General features: G+C 41.0%; 2 protein-coding genes across 6 annotated transcripts; both read right to left on the minus strand.

The window, feature by feature from the left end:
- Positions 1 to 6,759, minus strand: LOC117434183 (piggyBac transposable element-derived protein 4-like). Of its 3 annotated transcripts, none has more exons than XM_034056801.3 (4): positions 6,280 to 6,759; positions 4,866 to 5,110; positions 2,279 to 2,402; positions 1 to 1,742 (listed from the first exon to the last, which is right to left on the minus strand). In XM_034056801.3, the coding sequence occupies exons 2-4, from the start codon at positions 5,023 to 5,025 to the stop codon at positions 122 to 124; spliced, it is 1,905 nt and encodes a 634-aa protein (XP_033912692.3). In that variant the 5' UTR covers positions 5,026 to 5,110; positions 6,280 to 6,759; the 3' UTR covers positions 1 to 121. The 3 variants fall into 3 exon arrangements, with proteins under 3 accessions (XP_033912692.3, XP_033912690.3, XP_033912689.3); XM_034056799.3 differs by having other exon boundaries at positions 2,279 to 2,408; positions 4,866 to 5,071; positions 6,280 to 6,756; XM_034056798.3 differs by having other exon boundaries at positions 2,279 to 2,408; positions 6,280 to 6,756.
- Positions 6,760 to 13,361: 6,602 nt separating this feature from the next.
- LOC131708978 (zinc finger protein 883-like) lies at positions 13,362 to 21,443 on the minus strand. 3 transcript variants are annotated; one of them, XM_059010522.1, is made up of 3 exons: positions 21,263 to 21,443; positions 19,418 to 19,925; positions 13,362 to 16,387 (listed from the first exon to the last, which is right to left on the minus strand). In XM_059010522.1, exons 2-3 carry the CDS (start codon positions 19,881 to 19,883, stop codon positions 15,090 to 15,092), a joined length of 1,764 nt encoding a protein of 587 aa, XP_058866505.1. In that variant the 5' UTR covers positions 19,884 to 19,925; positions 21,263 to 21,443; the 3' UTR covers positions 13,362 to 15,089. The 3 variants fall into 3 exon arrangements, with proteins under 3 accessions (XP_058866505.1, XP_058866504.1, XP_058866506.1); XM_059010521.1 differs by having other exon boundaries at positions 19,418 to 19,928; XM_059010523.1 differs by lacking the exon at positions 21,263 to 21,443 and adding an exon at positions 20,382 to 20,479.
- Between the last annotated feature and the right edge of the window lie 1,568 nt (positions 21,444 to 23,011).

Genomic DNA, 23,011 nt, shown 5'->3' on the forward strand with positions numbered 1-23,011 from the left:
TTGTTTTTCCAGAAAAATAAAAAAAAATAAAACTGGTTATTTATTGAAAGCAAAACTGTTAAGAACAAGTATCAACTCGTAAACAGTGAAGGGTATGCAGGTGCTGCCAGACACTACAGCACTACTGTGGGTCATCCCGATATTTGTCCCCATCTGTCGTGTGCCACACTTTGAAACAGTTGCGTGATTTGTTCAAGCAGAACGGTTTGCCATCACACCCTGGACCACTGCAGTAAAAAGTGGACTTCATTTCCCTTTTTGTCCTTTTGTAGCACAGATAACAGTTCCTTCTCAGTTCAGCAAGTTCAGGAATATGGTCAGCGTGGAAGGATGAAGATGGTGTTTTTGGACTGTCCAGGTTCATGCAAGGGGCATACAGGGGCACGTCAGCGTCTTTTTCAATGCCTCCCAGCTGACATGCCAGTTCCTCTCTGAATTCCAGCTGTGCGTATCTGGAAATTCTTGTAAGATTTTCATTCTGTGGATTTTGGGCTCGCCACTCCTGAAATAAAATGTAGCTGTTCACTACTGCAATATCGATGAAATGGAAGAACAAGGTCTGCCACCACTTCAAGGGCTTGATATGCACGTCGTATTTCTCTATCAGCTGGTCGGACTTGTCAACACCTCCCATGTTCTGGTTATAATCGTGTATTGCCAGTGGTTGTTGAACATCTTTGACAGTCCATTTCCCATTCTCCTTGACGTGTCTTTGGACTGTTACAGCATCTGTTGCCCTGTGCAATGTGGAAAGGACTGTCACAGTGCGGGAATCCTTCCATTGCATGGCCAGGATGTTTCCTTCTTCCATACGGTGCCACCTCATATCTCCACATTTCGCCTTCTTTTCCCATGTCTTGTAGTCCTTCAAGCATCTTGGAAACCGTCTCCTGTTGGGATTATAGATCCCACAAGCCAAAAATCCACGTTCTCTCAGTTCAGATAGCAGAGATGGGGACGTGTAGTAATTGTCAAACCAAAGATAGTAACCTTGGTTCACCAGTGGTTGTGACAACTGAAGAACAACTTTTTTGGCCAAGTCGTACGTACGTCCCTCTTTACTCCCAGCGTACACATCGAAGTCATACGTGTAGCCAGTGTTAGAGCAGGCCATCACCCACAGCTTGAAGCCCCAGCGCGTTGGTTTGTCCTTGATGTACTGCCTCATCCCAGATCTTCCCTTGGACTTCACCATCCGCTCTTCAATAGACAGGTTCCTCTTTGGCTGGTAAAGTGCCTGGCATGTGGTCCTCATGTGATCCAGCAGGTAACGCAACTTCTGCAACCCGTCACTGTGGTCCTCTTCATCCGGATGCACGAGATGAAACACTGCAAGCAATGCCCTGAAGCGCTCCCTGCACATGTAAGCACGTGCCCAGAGACCGTGCCGTAGAGGTGCTGTGCTCCAGTATCTGGACACACGTGGCAATGGAGTTACGCCCATATATATAATGAGGCCAATTAATTTGAGCATCTCCTCCGCCGTCACATCGACCCACGATCCATGTGCATCACCGTAAGATGGCTTGTCAACGACGTGGCGCCATGCATATGCATTGGTGTACTCGCAGATCTTTGAGAGGACCGCACTGGTGAAGAAAAGCTGGAAGAAATCCATTTCTTTAGTCACTGATCCACGTGCCAGGCAGCCAAGGTCTATTCCGACGGGACGACGAGGTCTAAATGGAATCTGCCCAGGCACAGCAGGGTCTGCGTCATCATAAGAAAAACAAGCAGGGAATCTGTTGGACGGAAAAGGAAATATATTGAGAGTGTAATGTAATACTTTACTGCAAATAACACAGTACTAATACTTGTGACCCACTTATCATACAACATACCTGTTATTACCAAAACAGGGCATATCATAACTACAGTTTAACATATAGTATAAGATTTGTTTGTTAGCTGCAGGACATTTTACAATTTCCACTGACTAGGCACTGGAGCAGGACCAGAAAAGTTATAAATAGTATTATTTGAGGAAAAAAATAACAACAAACTTTCCCTACTATGATGTTAAATACAAGGCTGTACTGATCCACTGGCACTATAAAACTGTTGGAAATAGCTTGATACATTTTGTTGGTTGTGAACACAACACATATACAAGCTAACAACTAAAAAAAAAAAACACAGTGCATGAAAAACAGAGAATTAAAAAAAAAAAAAAAAAAAACAGAAGGCAAGGAAACACATTTTACTTTTTAACAGCATTGGTAGAATACTGTAGTGTGTGTGTGTATATATTATAATAATTTTTTTTTACAAACCCTACCTTGATCTTGATGAGCTGCCCCTAGTGGAAGTAGAAGGGGGCGCCTCTTCGTCGGATGATTCTTCTGTCTCTTCAATCATCAGCTCTTCATCAAGAAGATCTTCTTCTGCTGGATCCATACCCCCTGCATCTTCAAAAAAACAATCCCTTCTACGTGACTTTCAAGTTTCCTTGTTCGGGCAAATTGCTCCTCAGTCATTTTTCTCCATTTCCATTATCTCCAACACACGCCACGCGTGCTCAACTTACGTCAGCTACTTTCTGCATGCGAATGCCTGGTGTCCCATGTGTGGGACAGGGTGAGAATGGGAGTCTCTCTGGTTATGTGTGCACTGAAATGAAACCATGAAACCTGTAAAATCCCACCCCTTACAGCTGGATTTTTCCTGCTTTTACTATCTGGCTGCTGGATCATTTCTTCCCTCAACATCAAATGCAATCTTTCAGGTTGGCTGTTACATCCAAAGAAGCGACTGGTTAGTTAGATTGATGCCAGTTTGTTTAACCATTATCTTTTATTGTTATTGATCCAAGAATTTATGTTGGTTAGTATGTGCCTTAGCTATACATAACCATTTAATAACAAATATAGCGCATTATCTGTGATGATTGTGAACCGCCTTTGACTCAAGGTAAAGGAGGCTGTGTGGTCCAGTGGTTAAAGAAAAGGGCTTGTAACCAGGAGGTCCCCGGTTCAAATCCCACCTCAGCCACTGACTCACTGTGTGACCCTGAGCAAGTCACTTAACTTGTGCTCCGTCTTTCGGGTGAGAGGTAATTGTAAGTGACTCTGCAGCTGATGCATAGTTCACACACCCTAGTCTCTTTAAGTCGCCTTGGATAAAGGCGTCTACTAAATAAACAAATAATAATAATTATAAAATCTAGTGTCCCATATACACTAAGCACAGGTGCATACGGGTTTTCTAGTGATAACACATAGTTCTGATGATGTTACAATTGTAAGACCCTCATATTGTTGATTATCCATGTTCCAGGAAATGGAATCAGTGATCTTATTCAGCTTGTCTGACAGGCAATGCCCATTCACTTCTTCAGTGCTTTATCCACAGTTCAGACGGCACATTCAGATGGTTTGAAAGGATACTTGTTGATACAACAAAGTTGTTTCCTGTGTGTTAATTGAGTTACAGTAAATAAGAGTTCATGATATAATTTTGTGGTTTATTACTAATAGGAAGATATTCATTATTATTATTATTTATTGGTAAGATATATAACAAACTAAAATATGTACCCGTCTGTGGCTACCGTCCCATGTATGTTTATTCATTTTATTTCTCTGTGCTTATTTTTAGCTATTTTTTAGCCATGACACCTGGGTTTGAAATGACCGAGTAACAATGGAGGCTCTGTTACAGAGGTTGTACGTAAAGCATTGCGAATGTTAGTCAACGTTATAATAAAGAGAGCTTTCTACAGGAGAAATCTAATGAACAATGAGAAACGCAATACTCATGCCTCACACAGATCCTCAAATTATTAGCCAAGACAAATGAATACTGTTCAGTTTGTCAACGTTGCTGCCGAAGCAAAACTACCGTTCATCACGTTGAACAAAGACAAGAGTGCCGTGCTCAACTTTCTATAAACGGGGGTGAACTGTCTGCAAAAATAAAGTTAATTTACTATTTTGCTAAAAGCATTACGAGTTGGTAAATTGGTAATTCTAGATCAAAATGAAGCAAAACAGTAGAAGTACAACAATAGGTATATACATTTTCAAAACATCCGACTTTCACTTAAACTACATAAAACACCCCTTTTTTAATAATAGTATGGGCCTTAATGAGGGTGGTTGAAATTGGTCTGGTTAAAGGCGATCCTGCGAAATGCACAGGCAGTCTGCCTGTGAACACCGTTCAATGCGTTGATAATCACCTAACGGACCACATGTGTGACTCATGAGGGATCATACAGATCGAATGGATCTGATGGGTCTTGAGTACGCTTATTAAATGCAATGATTAGTCAAATCAGGTGCACCAGGCGTATCCAGTTCATTTGAAACTGGCTCCCTGAAATCATCTTTCAGTCCTGTTTATTTCGCATGGCTCCAGTGCCGCCTGCAGTGTGAAACACACTTATCAAAACCACAGGTTCTATTCATTGTGTAGCATCTCTGCACAGATTTGCTTGTTGCATTAAGTCTGGTGGGTAGAGGCCTTTACAACTGCTGGGGCAACAGGAAAACCTGAAATACCATTTTTTAAATGTCTATTAATGCATTATTTTATTATTCCTGCATTCAAATGATTGTTGGTGAATAATGTAAACTAACTGGACTGCCAACAGCTTTCTGATGTAAAATGCTCAGCAGGTTCAAAGCAGGCATCCCTCCAGCTAGAATTACTTGGGGGGGGGGGGGGGGGGGGTGTAACTAAACTGGACTGTCAACCGCGTTCTCAGAAGGCATAGAAGAACTAACAACAGAGGAATGTGTTAAACAGACATGAATGGTGAATTCTATAATGAAGAAAGCAAACAGAAATGAACTGCGCTCTAATGCAGTGTATTGCACAGGCTTTCTCACCCCTCTATGGATCTGCATTCCAGTTTCACTCACCTCTCTCGGTGATGCTAGAAGGTGGCGTTTCCTCCTGCAGGATCTGCTCACTGGCCGGCTCACACCCCAGCTCAGTCACTTCCTCCTTGATCTCCACAGTCCTGTCTGCAGAAACAACCCATCGAAGAGGACGCTCTGTGCTGAAGGGAGCTGCTTCCATCTCAGGCACTTCCTTCCAGGGAGCCGAATTTCCAGCCCTATAGATTCTATAGAGCTCCCGGAGTTTAGAGTCTTATTCTGTACAGCTGTAAGATTAGATTTATTATCTACAGGTCTCGTGGGCATCTCTTAACAGATCTATACAGTTGCACAGTTGTTGTTTTTTTGGTGGGGTGGGGTGGGGTGGGTGGGGTGGAGTGATTTTTGATTTAATCTGTAGTGTTTTGTATTTAATTATATCCTGATGTAACTATCACTGACACTGTTATCTGCTTCGTTTTGTCATATTCTTGTACTTGCTAGAACCGAAGTCATTGTGTTTTATCTTGCTCTTAATTGTATTAATACTTGTACTGTGATTCTTGAAATGTATTTTTGTTTACGACTGTAAGTCGCCCTGGATAAGGACGTCTGCTAAGAAATAAATAATAATAATAATAATAATAATAATAATAATAATAATAAAAATAATAATAACAACAATAATAATAATTAAAACAAAAAAAATGTCCGGCGTTTAATAAAAATGATGACTAGATTTATAAATATTACTTTTGAAGCCAGAGAAGTGTTTGATTGTAAACAGTTACAACTAATTATAACAAATAAAGAACACCAAAGTGTGCAGTGGAAAGCCTGTCACTGTGTCTCATCTTCTGTTCTGGTGATAAACTCAGATTTCTATGGGGACCACAGGGGTGACAGGCTTGTTTTGCCCACTTTGATGTAGTTTATTCCTCGTATTATTATTATTATTATTATTATTATTATTATTATTATAATACATCGGACAAGAAATACTTTATGGTTATTTAATAAGATAACTTTACAATAAATAAATAAATAAATCAAATAAAATTCATTAATTAAAAATACAGACAGTACATATGTTTTACTTTTTCAGTAGGGCCTAGATAGATGTTTATTTACCACAAATATTAAAATATTGCATCGATACAATACCTACAGTAGCTATAAGTTCTTAGACGTGACCACTCTGTTTAATTGTGTATTTAAAGTTTAGAGGTGACTGTGATTTCTCTTTTATTGACACGTTTTCACAGTGGCACAAACTGTAATCCATACTTATATAAACACACGCGATAGATAAATCCAATGATTGTGTTATCATTATAAACACTTATTTTAACGGCTTCCGAGCTGCTACGCCGTCAATTTAAAAAAAGGAAAAACAACAAGTCCCAGTTATTATTATTATTTTTTTATTTGGTAAACCAGCGATGAGTTTGGTTACCTGAGTCTCGCTCTCTGCAGTCAGCGTACGGCGTCGTTTCTTTCCTTACTCTCGTCTCTTTAGTATTTAACTAAAACAATATGGTTTAAATTCAGTTAAAAAAAAAAAAGCAAACAGCAAAACAGTTATGCCGTTTAATTAAACTACAACGACTCTCACTCGCACACAGTAAACACCCTGTGAGGAAACAGACTCCACCAGAGCATGCGCGTTACCCAGCAGGGAGCGGGGAAACTGGCGCCATTTCGGATCCACTGTAGCGTCAGTATTGCATAGGAAAACATGGCGCCGTGGAGCCAACATGGCAAACTCAGGGATCCAGTTTCATAGCCTGCTCTTCTCAGCGAAATGGTTCACAAGCTTCTGGGGTGGCCAGCTAGCCAATCAGTGTTTCCAGCAGGGTTTAGGGTGTTTCTGCAGCAAGGCCCATGGCAAACCGTTTTAACACATGGAGGTCAAGTCTGAAGGTTTCCCCGTGAAACTCACGGTTTTTCACAATGTTGAGAGTCTCACGGCCGTGCAATGGATCCTCACCTTTTATCATAAGTTTGTTATTGTTTGCGAGGCTGCGATACCCTTTATACATGATCTTACGTTATTTCATATTGGGACGGGTTTATTGAAGGTATTGACTGGAAAAAAAGTTTGGATTTTATCCAACAAGTACTTATTAACTAACAAAGTTAAAGAAGTTTCTTATAAAATAATACATAAATGTTATCCTGTTAAAAACTATTTAAAGAAACTGAAACATGGTATCGACCTGAGCTGCTCATTCTGTAAGGACTCCACTGAAACAATGTTGCATTTATTTTGGAATTGCAGATACTCCAGATTTTTTTGGAAAGATGTAATTACTTTCACCAGCAATAATATTAAAAAAGAAAAAAACCTTAAATTTCATATTGGTAATGTACTGTTTGGTTTCACTAACTATAAGACCAGTGAAAATAATGAGTATTACATTATAAATTTGATTATTCTAATGGCCAAATTTCATATTCACAAGTGTAAATTCTCTAATCAGAAACCTTTCTTTTTTCTTTTTGTAAAATAAATGGAACAGTACATTAAGGTTATTAAGATGTCCAATAATAAAAAAGCTTTGAAGACACTTCATGTATGTAACCTATTTAATATTTTTTTTGTAATTTTATTAAGCCCACCCCCTGGCTTCCATTATAATATGTTCACTATTCTGTTTTTTTTTTTGTTTTTTTTTTCTACTTTCTGTACATTCTTTGTTTATTTCAATAAAAATGCATAAAAAAAAAAAAAAAAAAAAAAAAAAAAAAAAAAAAAACCCTTTATACATGATACAGCGGTAACTCCAATACAAATGTCCAAGCGGATTATTTCATTTTGGGGGGGGGGGGGGGGGGGGGGGTCACCATGAAGAGGTGTACATTACCATTCTATATTCCTGTAGCTGCTACGCAAACTCCCCCCCTTACTCCAAAGATAGAATTGCCTTGTTCTCTCAAACTGACGGTTTGTCTGCGCGAGTCTTCTATATTTCACTCGAGGCGAAGGAGAGTCTGTCAGATTGTTACTGCCTCGTTCATGCAGAAATTACCACAGAAATGAGAGAAATCAGTGAGAATTTAATTATTAAAGACAGCACAAAGAAAGACGCCATAAGGTAAGAAGTAACAATACAATTGGAAATTGATGGTATGTCTATCTCTCTGTATTTCACCTTAATTTTAGTCAAAGTGACGGGGAGCGCCTCACACGGGTTTCGTATTTCTGTAAAATTACGTTTCTTTGTTTTAATAATGTTGACCAATAATAATAATAATCACATTCACACATTAACTGACGATTTTATTAAAACTGAAAATCAATAAAAAAAAAATTATATTAAACTAATGTTCTCAGTGTTACAAAGAAATATGTGTAGATGTATTATTTTAGAATGATTTACATGTTAAACCAGATCACATATAAACATTCACTGTTAAATGTCATTTTAGTGTGAGGTGTACCCAGACTATTTCTTTGTTTTATTTATTTTATTTCATCTCCACAAAAGGAGCAGAAGCAGACAGTATTTTCTTTTCATGACTAGCTACAGTTGTGTGTGTGTTTTTTATGTACTCGTGCTGTATTCGTGTCGTAGGCCAGTGGCATAGCTGTCAGCCATGTCCAAAAATCTTGATCTGTCACCAGCACTCCCAGCGATTTCAACAAGGAGACTTACAGCCGTTTCTGGATCGGACTGCATCGTGACAGCGAGGACTGGCAGTGCTCCAGTTGAGATGCTGTCAGCTACACTAACTGGACGGCTGGTAATGACACACTCTCTGAGGTCCAGTTGAGATGCTGTCAGCTACACTAACTGGACGGCTGGTAATGACACACTCTCTGAGGTCCAGTTGAGATGCTGTCAGCTACACTAACTGGACGGCTGGTAATGACACACTCTCTGAGGTCCAGTTGAGATGCTGTCAGCTACACTAACTGGACGGCTGGTAATGACACACTCTCTGAGGTCCAGTTGAGATGCTGTCAGCTACACTAACTGGACGGCTGGTAATGACACACTCTCTGAGGTCCAGTTGAGATGCTGTCAGCTACACTAACTGGACGGCTGGTAATGACACACTCTCTGAGGTCCAGTTGAGATGCTGTCAGCTACACTAACTGGACGGCTGGTAATGACACACTCTCTGAGGTCCAGTTGAGATGCTGTCAGCTACACTAACTGGACGGCTGGTAATGACACACTCTCTGAGGTCCAGTTGAGATGCTGTCAGCTACACTAACTGGACGGCTGGTAATGACACACTCTCTGAGGTCCAGTTGAGATGCTGTCAGCTACACTAACTGGACGGCTGGTAATGACACACTCTCTGAGGTCCAGTTGAGATGCTGTCAGCTACACTAACTGGACGGCTGGTAATGACACACTCTCTGAGGTCCAGTTGAGATGCTGTCAGCTACACTAACTGGACGGCTGGTAATGACACACTCTCTGAGGTCCAGTTGAGATGCTGTCAGCTACACTAACTGGACGGCTGGTAATGACACACTCTCTGAGGTCCAGTTGAGATGCTGTCAGCTACACTAACTGGACGGCTGGTAATGACACACTCTCTGAGGTCCAGTTGAGATGCTGTCAGCTACACTAACTGGACGGCTGGTAATGACACACTCTCTGAGGTCCAGTTGAGATGCTGTCAGCTACACTAACTGGACGGCTGGTAATGACACACTCTCTGAGGTCCAGTTGAGATGCTGTCAGCTACACTAACTGGACGGCTGGTAATGACACACTCTCTGAGGTCCAGTTGAGATGCTGTCAGCTACACTAACTGGACGGCTGGTAATGACACACTCTCTGAGGTCCAGTTGAGATGCTGTCAGCTACACTAACTGGACGGCTGGTAATGACACACTCTCTGAGGTCCAGTTGAGATGCTGTCAGCTACACTAACTGGATGGCTGGTAATGACACACCCTCTGAGGTCCAGTTGAGATGCTGTCAGCTACACTAACTGGACTGCTGGTAATGACACACTCTCTGAGGTCCAGTTGAGATGCTGTCAGCTACACTAACTGGACGGCTGGTAATGACACACTCTCTGAGGTCCAGTTGAGATGCTGTCAGCTACACTAACTGGACGGCTGGTAATGACACACTCTCTGAGGTCCAGTTGAGATGCTGTCAGCTACACTAACTGGACGGCTGGTAATGACACACTCTCTGAGGTCCAGTTGAGATGCTGTCAGCTACACTAACTGGACGGCTGGTAATGACACACTCTCTGAGGTCCAGTTGAGATGCTGTCAGCTACACTAACTGGACGGCTGGTAATGACACACTCTCTGAGGTCCAGTTGAGATGCTGTCAGCTACACTAACTGGACGGCTGGTAATGACACACTCTCTGAGGTCCAGTTGAGATGCTGTCAGCTACACTAACTGGACGGCTGGTAATGACACACTCTCTGAGGTCCAGTTGAGATGCTGTCAGCTACACTAACTGGACGGCTGGTAATGACACACTCTCTGAGGTCCAGTTGAGATGCTGTCAGCTACACTAACTGGACGGCTGGTAATGACACACTCTCTGAGGTCCAGTTGAGATGCTGTCAGCTACACTAACTGGACTGCTGGTAATGACACACTCTCTGAGGTCCAGTTGAGATGCTGTCAGCTACACTAACTGGACGGCTGGTAATGACACACTCTCTGAGGTCCAGTTGAGATGCTGTCAGCTACACTAACTGGACGGCTGGTAATGACACACTCTCTGAGGTCCAGTTGAGATGCTGTCAGCTACACTAACTGGACGGCTGGTAATGACACACTGTCTGAGGTCCAGTTGAGACGCTGTCAGCTACACTAACTGGATGGCTGGTAATGACACACTCTCTGAGGTCCAGTTGAGATGCTGTCAGCTACACTAACTGGATGGCTGGTAATGACACACTCTTCTGTGCTCAAGCTGATGCAGAAAGCAGTTGGGGCCAGTCAGTCTGCCACGAACAGAAACGTTTCACGTGCTACAACGGTACACAGGGAGCTGCAGCCAGCGAGCCAGCACTAAAACACCAGCACCAACACACTGGTAACACCAGTTATCTAAAAACCTGATTAAACTCAATTATTCACAGAATGCAACTTTACCCTGAGAGCAGCGGCAGCATCTAATCCAATTATTTTCCCCAAACCTCCCTTTTGTCTTCATTTCCTGATGGGAGCTCCAAGCCCATCAGGATCGAGGAAGAGCTGGGTGAGATATTATTTTTTCTGGTGCTGTATTGGCCATGCTGTTTCTGACTGTATGGGATTATTATCAATATTCATTTTGTTTGTTTATTTATTTATTTATCTATCGGGGTTAAACGAGCACCTCATACAGAAGCCTCATTTTGATTTAGTTTATTTTTGGTGTCGATTTGCCTGGTATCAATACGGACCTCAGACAACAGTTCAGGACCCTTGTGAATTATTTTTTTATTGTTTTATTATTCTTAGTGGATTATTTGTTGAACATTTTAATCTGTAATATTAGCTGATTTAAACGCATGTCTTGGCAATTACTTTGGTCTATGCTATAATGTCTATATGAAATGGTTCATTGTTAACAGTTTTGTTAACAGATACTGTTTGGTGTGAACTGTTTCTTAATCAATGCATGAAACTGTGTTTATAATTGTAACATTCATGGTTTATCTCATCTCGTCTGCTATTCCAATTATGTGATTGCCGTTTGATTTAACATCCTGTCTATTACAGTTTGTGTTTTAAACAATCCTGACTTGTCCAGTATTTTTCTTGGTTCTGTCACGCAATCCTGCTGCTTTGGGGATTTATATATTTTTCAGAGTAGTTTGTTTATATTTCCGTCACTAAATACTAGTTATCTGACGTTGCGTGAGGGTTGTGTTTGTTACAACACAGCAAGCGCTGAAAAGGGACCAGAGCACTTCTCCGTGCACGGACGTGGATTGTTGCTTGTTGTGTATTATTATTATTATTATTATTATTTGGAGATTGCAATCTTGCTGTGTACCCCCCCCCCCGATACCATTGCTGATTTTTAGTCTGTTTTCTGAAGAGAAACGGATCGTTTTGCACTGGGACTGACAATCTCTTACAAGTGTAACCTTTTGAAGTGGTGTATTCCATTCCATTCCCTGAGGAGAGGAGGTCATCAAGGACAGCGATTTGCTGAAAATAATTGACTGGCAGCATATATTAAATTATATACCTATCAAAAGCTGAAATTGTGCTGTGCATCGCGGTGACTTCAATTGGTCGAGCTCTTTTGTTGTTTTCAAATTTCAATTTTATTTGTGTTACATGGTACTGGTATAAATAAATAATAAACAAAAAAGAAAAATTAAAAAAAAAACTTTAAAATCTTCAGTTTTCAGCCAATGAATAAGCCTGGAAGTACTGCTCTTCAAGCACAATGGGCTCCACATTCAATTCAGATGGTGTCTAACAGAGGACTAGGAAAGAAGAGACTCCCTCCCTCAAAGAGCGAGAAAGAGCGCCCCCCTCACGCGTCGGCAGAGGAAAGGGTTCATTGTGTTCATACAGCAATTCCAATGTGTGGAAGAAGCATTGCATTCATACAGCAATTCCAACATGTGGAAGAAGTTTAAGCCTAAACTAAACTAACTTTCTCTCTGTTATGTGGCTCAATAGTGTGAGTTTCTGGAATGGTTTCATACAGAATGATACACTCAATACAAGAGTTTAATACTAATACTGAGAGAACAGTAAGCAATGCAGGAAGGTATTGAAATGCACATGTCTTACACATCCTGGTGATACAGAGCAGTGCAGTATTCTATTCTTTCTTTAACATGGTTTAGTATCCTGTTGTATATTAATCAAATCATCCAATCAGCACACACAAGGTTTAATTGTACAGTCTCATTAGAACTCACATTACACACATTTCCTCATAACACAGCTTTTTAACAAGGTCCTGGGCGGATCGTAATACATCTCACACAATACTCATAGAACTTATAAAAACACAAACTCAGTCATATTAACACACCTCGTGTCAGTTCATTAAAATGTAAGCAAACACATGATATTGTATGAAGTACTTAGTTCACTTGATAATATACTGATCTATTTCTAGATGAATCTTCAGACTGATATCAAGAGTAGAAACGGCTCATAGAGACTTGCCAGCAGTGGATAAAGAACAAAACTCCCAGCTCTGTATGTAAAAGTCTGAACAGGACAGAGAAATAAACTTGCCCTTTGTTTAATGATACACACATTGTGTTCAGTGGCTGGTATAGGTGCAGTAGATATGAATGCAATACTAGCAGTCAGCCGTGCCATAGACTCACTGGTCCCTTAAAAGAAACTAACAGAAACTAAACATGTTTAAACCACACACTAATCTGCATTAATACTGAACAGAAATGTAAAATACAAAAACAGGAGTAAAAATCAAGTTCCAGTATCTAGACAGTAGCATTTCCTTAGGAGTGAAAGAAAAAAAAAAGGTTTGTGTCAAAGCATCTTTTGCACCAGTATTTATTTATCTATACTAAAAAGGTGAATAAATCTCCTGATAATTCTAGATCTCCCTCCCCCCCACACACAATCATACATTTGTTTCCATGACCACACTGCATTTTATATTATCTTGTGCTCTGTAATGATAGCTTAAGCAGAGAAGCCTCTTGTGACGTGTCCGCGTCTCCGCCCGCTTTCTGACACAATCAGAGTGCAAGAGAGCTGAAGTGCATTTTTACCATTTAAAATGCATGCTGTTCAGAGTGATACACAAAACAGTCATTACACAGGGATTCATAATGCAAGGCTAACGGGTTTTTCCTCATAAATGAAAAGTCCCATTGAATATAGTCTTTAACACTAGAAGCCCCGTGGCAGTCATTTTGCCGGTTTTTAGTTTTAAAACTTAAGTTTCTCCAGTCGTGTAACAGATATGGGGCTGCGCGTTCAGGTACCTTTCTGTCCATATGTATTACATATTCTCACAAAGCATGAAACACGGGCGTGCAGAAATAAAGGATATATATATATATATATTACATTATACCTAAAAGCCCCAGGAGCAGTCACTTTGACGGCTACACAGAAAAAAATGTATTTCGATTATACAGAACAATATTCTGCTTTATTATTTTCATTTACCAGTCTGCAATGTGTTTAGCTGTACCTAGCAACCATCAACTCCTTGGTACTTAACAAAGAATGCACAGAGAAGAATCTACCAAGCAGAGAATACATTTTACAGTTAGCAGAGGAACTTCACAAGAAGCATTTGGAACAGTGGGAGACTGCCAAGCGTGTACCCACAGCTGAAGCTGGCAAACCCGCCGAGAGCCGCAAGAGACGCCAATGCCAGGTTGGCAAGTGCAATAAAAATAAAACTTCAGACAGCTGTTCAGAAAGGCGGCGTGGAGAAGCACATTATCTGTGTTGATTGTGAACAGCCTTAGACTCAAGGTAAAGGAATACCCTTTTGTCAAAAAAAAGTCTTTTTTTTGTAATTTCTTGTGCTGTGTGCTTCTGTAAAATGTTTTCTTCTAAGTTTATTTATGTACATTGTTCAGTTGCTTTTGAACATCTGATAATAAACTGATTTGCTGTTGAAAAGTTAAAAATGTATTGCTGACGTTTCAGTTTTATAAATAGGTATGTCTGTTCAGATGTTTATTTACATTTTCTTGTTTTGATTTGTAAAATAAATGTTCATTATATATATATAATTGTGGAAAGACCGCTGCCACTCTCGGGTTCGTTGCCCCTTTAAAAATCGACCCAGGACACAGACTTGGATTTTTCAGCGCGGTTGCGGTATTTTTAATAACAAGACAAACAAAACACAAACAAAACAAAACACAAAAATAAACACCTAGCTCTTTACGAGCACTAACACTAACACACAGGAACCTAACTAGCACAGGACAGCTAGGCCGTTCACCTGTCACACAAAAAACAACTATACTCAAACCACACAGGTTCACACTGCACGTTATTTCCTCTTGACTGCTCGGACACAGCACACCTCTTCTGCCTCCTTCTCCTCCGCAGCCCCGAGCAAACTGACTGCCTGTCTTTTATACCCTGCACCTGGTTCTAATTTCCAATTACCGCCCAGGTGCAGGGGATAATTAAACAATAAAACAATTAACCAAACTGAATTACACAATAAGCAAAACAATTAACTAAAACAAATGTGCATTTGCACATGTTTTCCACACAGGGAGGTTTTAACCCCCTCCCTGCTGTGTTACTATATATATATATATATAGATGCCTGCCTCGTTATGAGTATATCTCTGGGTGTTCTAGTGCTATGGTTTCTCTCCTGTGTGAATTCGCTGGTGTCTTTGAAGGCTTTGTATAAAACTGAAACTCTTCCCACAGTCAGAGCAGTGATACGGTTTCTCTCCCGTGTGAGTTCGCTGGTGTAAAACAAGGCTGCCTGACCGATTGAAACTCTTCCCACAGTCAGAGCAGCGATACGGTTTCTCTCCTGTGTGAATTCGCTGGTGTTTTTTCATGTCTCCTGACTGACTGAAACTCTTCCCACAGTCAGAGCAGCGATACGGTTTCTCTCCTGTGTGAATTCGCTGGTGTTTTTTCATGTCTCCTAAGTGAATGAAACTCTTCCCACAGTTGGAGCAGCGATATGGTTTCTCTCCTGTGTGAATTTGCTGGTGTTTTTTCATGCCTCCTGAGTGACTGAACCTCTTCCCACAGTAAGGGCAGAGATATGGTTTCTCTCCTGTGTGAGTTCGCTGGTGTGAAACAAGGCTGCCTGACCAATTGAAACTCTTCCCACAGTCAGAGCAGCGATACGGTTTCTCTCTTGTGTGAATTTGCTGGTGTTTTTTCATGTCTCCTGACTGACTGAAACTCTTCCCACAGTCAGAGCAGCAATACGGTTTCTCTCCTGTGTGAATTCGCTGGTGTTTTTTCATGTCTCCTAAGTGAATGAAACTCTTCCCACAGTTGGAGCAGCAATACGGTTTCTCTCCTGTGTGAATTTGCTGGTGTTTTTTCATGTCTCCTGAGTTACTGAACCTCTTCCCACAGTGAGAGCAGAGATATGGTTTCTCTCCCGTGTGAGTTCGCTGGTGTGAAACAAGGCTGTTTGACCAATTGAAACTCTTCCCACAGTCAGAGCAGCGATACGGTTTCTCTATTGTGTGAATTTGCTGGTGTTTTTTCAGATATCCTGAGTTATTGAAACTCTTCCCACAGTCAGAGCAGTGATACGGTTTCTCTCCTGTGTGAATTCGCTGGTGTTTTTTCATGTCTCCTGAGTTACTGAACCTCTTCCCACAGTCAGAGCAGAGATATGGTTTCTCTCCCGTGTGAGTTCGCTGGTGTAAAACAAGGCTGTCTGACCGACTGAAACTCATCCCACAGTCAGAGCAGAAATACGGTTTCTCTCCTGTGTGAATTTGCTGGTGTTTTTTCAGATATTCCGAGTTACTGAAAGTCTTCCCACAGGCAGAGCAGCGATACCGTTTCTTTCCTGTGTGAGTTCGCTGATGTGCTTTAAAATTCCCAAACTGGGTGAAACCTTTCCCACAGTCAGGATCTTCTCCACTGCCCGCCCTCGCTTTAGCTGCTGTACTGGAACCTGGAAAATATGAAAAGGAAAGAAAGAAAGTAAGAGGGACTGCTTGTAGGCTTGGGGCATGTGGCTGGGTGGTGGAGTGGATTAAAGCATGTGAATTTCATCTGTGGGGCTTGCACTGGGTTACACCAGCTTAAAAACACAAAGTTAAACGTAAAGCAGTCAGTAAAGACTGATGCAGGTGAAACGGAGCACTGGGATCAAAATCTGCCTTCAAAGTTCTCCTGCAAGGTTTCAGGTCTATTTCATCTAACACACAATACTTTAAATCTTTCTCAATAACGTTACATTACACATTTACAAAAATATCCATATATTGTTAGACTGAACATTTATGATGATATACAGTGCCTGTGGTAAGTATTCACCCCCTTGGACATTTCCACAGTTTGTTGTGTTACAACCTGAAATCTTGATACATTTAAATGGGATATTTTTTCCCTTTGATTTACACTCAACACTTTGAAGAGGTAAGAGTATTTTTATTGTGAAACAATAGTTAATGAAAAATAAAAAAACTGAAATTACAGCTCGGAGCCTTTTGGGGTAAGTCTCTACCAGGTTTGCACATCTGGATCGTGAAATATTCACCCATTCTTCTTGGCAAAATTGTTCAAGCTCTGTCAAGTTTGATGGGGATCGTTGGTGGACAGCAGTCTTCAAGTCTTGCCACAGATTTTCAATCGGATTCAAGTCCGGGCTTTGACTGGGCCACTCTAGGACATTCACGTTCTTGTTTTTAAGCCACTCCAGTGTCGCTTTGGCTGTGTGCTTGGGGTCATTGTCCTGCTGAAAGGTGAATCTCCATCCCAGTCTTAGGTCTTTTGCAGACTGAAGCAGTTTTCCCTCAAGGATTTGCCTGTATTTAGCTCCATCCATTTTGCCCTCTACCCTGACAAGCTTCCCAGTCCCTGCCGATGAAAAGCATCCCAATAGCAAGATGCTGCCACCACCATACTTCACAGGAGGGACGGTGTTACCTGGTGATGTGCTGTGTTGGGTTTGCGCCAGACATAACGCTTTGCATTTTGGCCAAATAGTTCAAATTTTGTTTCATCGGACCACAGAATCTTTTGCCACATCTTTTCAGAGTCTCCCACATGCCCTTTTGCAAATTCCAAGCAGGATTTTACATGGGCTTTTTCCTTCTTGCCACTCTACCATACAGGCCAGATTTGTGGAGTAGCTGAGCTATTGTTGACATATGGATAGTTTCTTCCATCTCAGCCGTGGAACGCTGTAGGTCTTTCAGAGTTGTCATTGGCCTCTTGCTGGCTTCTCTGACCAATGCCCTTCTTACCCGGCTGCTCAGTTAGGGAGGACAGCCTGCTTTAAGCAGATTCTAGGTGGTGCTGTATACCTTCCACTTCTTAATGATCGACTATACAGTGCTCCAATGGATATTCAATGCCTTTGAAATCTTTTTATACCCCTCCCCTGATCTGTGCCTTTCCACAACTTTATCCCGAAGTTGTTTTGAAAGCTCCTTGGTCTTCATGGTAGTATCTTTGCTTTGAATGCACTACCCAACAGTGGGGCCTTACAGAGACAGGTGTATTTAATCTGAAATCATGTGAACCACCTTTATTGCACACAGATGGACGCCATTTACACTTATTGTGTGAATTCTGTAGGAAATTGGTTGCACCTGAGCTTATTTAGGAGTGTCATAGCAAAGGGGATGAATACTTATCTAATGAAGACTTTTCAGGTTTTTATTTTTAATTGAATTGTTTTTTCACCCCCCCCCCCCCCCCCCATTTTTTCACACATTGAAAGTGTTGAGTAGGTTGTGTAAATCAAAGGAAAAAAAAATCCCATTTAAATACATCAAGATTTCAGGTTGTAACACAACAAACTGTGAAAACGTCCAAGGGGGGTGAGTACTTACTATAGGCACTGTATACAGTACTTTAGTGTGTGTGTGTCCCCTGTCCCCGTCCTTCCCCCCCCCAATCCCCAATCCCCAATCCCCCAGAACAATGGCAACTGTGACGGTTTAATCTGTCTGGGGAGATTAACACTGACAATTATCAGTAAACTTCCTTTTTAAAGTGTGTATTTTTAATATTTAGTTACATATTGTGTAACTGTGTATACAATGGAGTAAAATGAAGGACATGGATATTAAATTCTGATTTAATTAAAGTAATGTATGTTTACCTATAACTGGAGGTCAGAGGTCAGGGGGGTCAATAAAAGAAGAGATGTCCGTTTTAAACAGGAAGGCGTGGACCATGTGGTCATGTAGGATACTCTGCTATAACTGATACCGGATTCGTTACTTGAAAGTATTTTTAAATAACCTCTGCATTATTTATTATTTGCGATACTGGTTACACATTTTGGATGTGTTTTGACACAGCATGACGTACGTTATTCTATCGGGATTTGTGACGGCTGTGTGGTCCAGTGGTTAAAGAAAAGGGCTTGTAACCTGGAGGTCCCCGGTTCAAATCCCACCTCAGCCACTGACTCATTGTGCGACCCTGAGCAAGTCACTTGTGCTCCGTCTTTCGGGTGAGACGTAGTTGTAAGTGACTCTGCAGCGGATGCATAGTTCACACACCCTAGTCTCTGTAAGTCACCTTGGATAAAGGGGTCTGCTAAATAAACAAATAATAATAATTTATTTACAATATATTTCTGCACTTCAAGTACTTTACCTGTTTTTAAAACTACCCTTGCTATTTATGTAGAATTGGACTCTGCATCTTATTTTTAAGTAAAACTCTTGAAATGGAACACTGCTTGTGACTGAATTACTACTGCTCTGCACACAACACTGCCATAGGAAGTGACTTGAACCCTGAGTTTTCAAATATAGTGATAGTCAGCGGGACAACGCTGCTCGGCTCTGCGATGGCAACATTATATCTGTACCTGAAGTTCACCAGTTGCGAGTCCAATCTTGAACTGGTCAGAGTGGTACAGGAAAAACAAATAGCTAGTGCTCCCTCCCTCCCTCTCAACCACACTGTGGATATCACGCAATCTAGAATGACAATGTCACAGCTACTGGGAGTCACTCACCTGCTAGACTGGATTCTGAATGTGATCGCCCGTCTTCCTTTCCACCTCCTTGCATGCTGTTGGGAGAGCCTTCCTCTCCAGCGCCTTGCTCTCTCACGCAGATTCTCTCCAGCACCACGCTACACTCCCGCAGGCGTACACGCTCCAGCTCAGGGATGTTTGGGTTGAAGTCCTCGGATTCTTCCTTCACTGGTTCCATGTGGTCAAACTCTACTTCAGGGGGCTCCTGTTTAATACGGACAGTTTCCAGCCCCTTTTCTTGTTTAACAGAAAGGGGTTCTTCTGTCTGGGAGATCTTCAGTTCTTTGTGCTCAGCTTTAATGTCAGAGACCTCCATCAGACAGCAGTCACATTGCCTCTCAAAGCACTCCTGTTTAATGGGGAGGGAAGCCAGCCCAGAGGACTCCTCTGTACAGGGGAGGAGTTCACGTTCAGGGAAGTCCTCTTTAATCTGGACAGACTCCATCTTCACACTGTCTGTGGCAGCACACAGGGTTCTGTTTAGTAGCTGCTGGGGTGAAAAAGGATTTCTTTATTTAAAAACAGTGCTACTAGGGCAGTGGTTACCATCCTGTAGACTGTGAGTTAAACTCCAGGTGGTCCACAAACAATTGCCAAAATTCGATCACGCAGTTCATGCAAAAACCCATTTCTACACAATCACACGTTGTATTACTGAGCAACACAACAGACAGCTTTAACCACGTGATATATAATTCTAAGATATGCATGGGGTCTGCATGTTCCCCTTTATCTGTTTCCTTTTATTACAGGTGTGTTTTTATATATATATATAATTTATAATTACAGCTCCATTTGATGCAACACCACACATCACCTTGTGTGAAACACACATTAACTGAATAACTTACACATGATGAAGCACACTTGTCTTGTCAAAATTACAGACTTCTTTTCTTTTGCATTATATTTTTTTTTACATCTAGCATTCACGTAAACGCACCTCTTTCTAATCTGTGCTCATTCTGCTGCTTGTGTTCACTGTTAGGCTGTCCCAGCCTTTTCATGTCAGGAGGTTTTTGTCAAACAAAACACTTAAACCTCCAAAATGGAGACGTCATTTTTCTACAAACGATGTTCAGACTTTACTGGTAATAATTAAGGCAATACAAATAATAATAATAATAATAATAATAATAATAATGATTAAACAATATCATAGTGTAACGATCGTGTTTGTAAAGACGCTATTCATACAGGTTTAGCAAATACGTATAAATGAGAAGAAACGTGTTTAACGTAAAATATATTAATCTTTAATTGTAATTTGTATAAAATGATTCCAGGTGCAAATATTCATTGAACAATGAATCCTGTTAGCAGTAGGCGCGGCTGGAGATTATTTAATGTCGTGTCTTTCCTTAGAAGGGAGAGAGGATTATTCTCTCACTCAGTGTATTTACAACCTGCTAGTCGGTGAGCCTCAGTTGTCGTTTGAATAATGTGTGTGTGGAATCCAGAGCCAAAATAAACATTTCTACGTGAGATCGCCACCACAGTGACTATGAGCTGCATTGTAAAGAGCTCTGTGTTCCTGTGATTGAGGGCGGGGGTAAGCTCGCGTCTATCACCCGTTACAGCCTCAGATACGTTGTCAATAATATTAAACATAAAAACAGCGTTACCTCGTTTTCTTTTATTCGTTTAGCCGGCGCTTTCAGTTTAATTGAATCGGTCTTGTTGATACCCGGCCATGCCGTGTCCATTTATCAAACAAAGGACCTGACAGACCCGCGCGTCACAAACAACTAACCTGTAATTAATAATAATAATAATAATAATAATAATAATAATAATAATAATAATAATAATAATGTCACTTACCTTGTTTTAGTACACGTCTGGTATGTAATATCGTTTAATTAAACTAAAGGAAAATAAACTGTGCGCGTCTCAGTGTTTATCTCGCGCTGTTTGAGACGCAGCGGCTCAGTGTTCGCAGAGGGGTTCTGTGCGCGTGCTCCTAAGCCGTGAGCAGGTGCTCTGTCGCGCGCTCCACACAGACAGCGCGTCCATTCCCGGGGGGGGGGGGGGGGGGGGGGGTGTATACAAAACTACTCTTCACATGTACATAATCACACTGTTCAAAACTAACACAACAAGAAAGAGTTCACATCCTTATTTATTTAACAGCTGGAACACGTACAGCACTGTATCAATACAGCTGTGATTTCCATTGATAAATCATTACTAATACCAGGACAAACCTATTCAGGCAGTCTGTTCATTATTTGCAATATCCATGTCTTCACTCTCAGCCTCCCCCGCTTTACTGTTCTCATACATGTCGCTGTTCGTGGCTTGAATCATCTCATATGATGTCTGAAAGGTTGAATACGAAGACACTTGCCAGACACCACGGCATGCTTGCCAATAGCGCTGTTTTGCTGATGTAACGCCTCAAGCTTTCTTTCCAACCACAAGGATACAAGTTTGTTTTGTAGTAATTGAAAACTATTGCTGCACCCAATCTTAGAATCGGGACATTGTGCAAAATACAAGAACCATTTTGCAATTTGTTTTCAAATATGGTCATGGTCAAATTGTAAAATGGTTATTGTATTTTGCTTAATGTCAGAATTATAAGATTGAGTGTAACACTGTGTTAGTATTATTTTATTATAAATGAATTACATTTCCAGAGAACTTAAAGTACACCACATACCACTAGATATGCCAAAGAATACTTATGCTCTTAGATTGCTAGTAGTGCTGATGTATTTGAAATTATTATTACAACAGTAAACTGTTAGCATTAATATCATATCATTTAACTAACAACATAATTGTACCTGTATTTCAAGTACATAGCATTTATGCTTGAAGTGCAGATACTAGCCCGTACTGTATCTTAATCCTTTACATGGATTACAGTAAAACAGTTTAGAAATCACATTACTATATAGTTGAAATACAGGTGCAATTATATTGGCTATTATATACAAATACATGTTCATATAATTACTATCAAAAGTAACTAGTGCCCACATGAGCCCCACAGTGGCCCAACACGGGCCACAATAACAGAAGCCCACACTGTGCCAGTGAAATGGGGCCACAATGGCCCCAATGTGCAAATCTACATGGGCCCCACAATGGCTGCCAGTTATGGGACAATATCTTTACCCGTGGGCATGTTTGCTGGGCAATACAACCTATGGAGGCATTCACACTGGACGCCTAAAACCGACGGTGTCAAAAATAGACCCTGTCCTCTTTTTCTGTGCGTGTCAGGCGTAAATTTGTCTCTAACCAATCACACTCCAGCTCTCACCCGCTCGTCGGCATGACAACAAACATCAACAGATAGCCCCTACTGTATTTCATGAACACAGAGATCGGCCTAATGAAAATGAGTGATTTAAAACAGTAGATCTTGCTGGAATGAAAAGTGTCCTTAAAGATAATGGAAACAAATAGAGCTACAGTACAGAAAACAAGAAAACCTGAGGATTTTTAACACAAAAGGAGACCCAACCTGTTAAATGAATACATGTATACATATAATGCATGTAGTCTTCATGTTTATGTATATTTTACATTATTTAATTTTAGGACAGACAGTAAACACAT

Source organism: Acipenser ruthenus, chromosome 41 (genome assembly GCF_902713425.1).
Source record: "Acipenser ruthenus chromosome 41, fAciRut3.2 maternal haplotype, whole genome shotgun sequence".
NCBI classification, from domain to species: Eukaryota; Metazoa; Chordata; class Actinopteri; order Acipenseriformes; family Acipenseridae; genus Acipenser; species Acipenser ruthenus.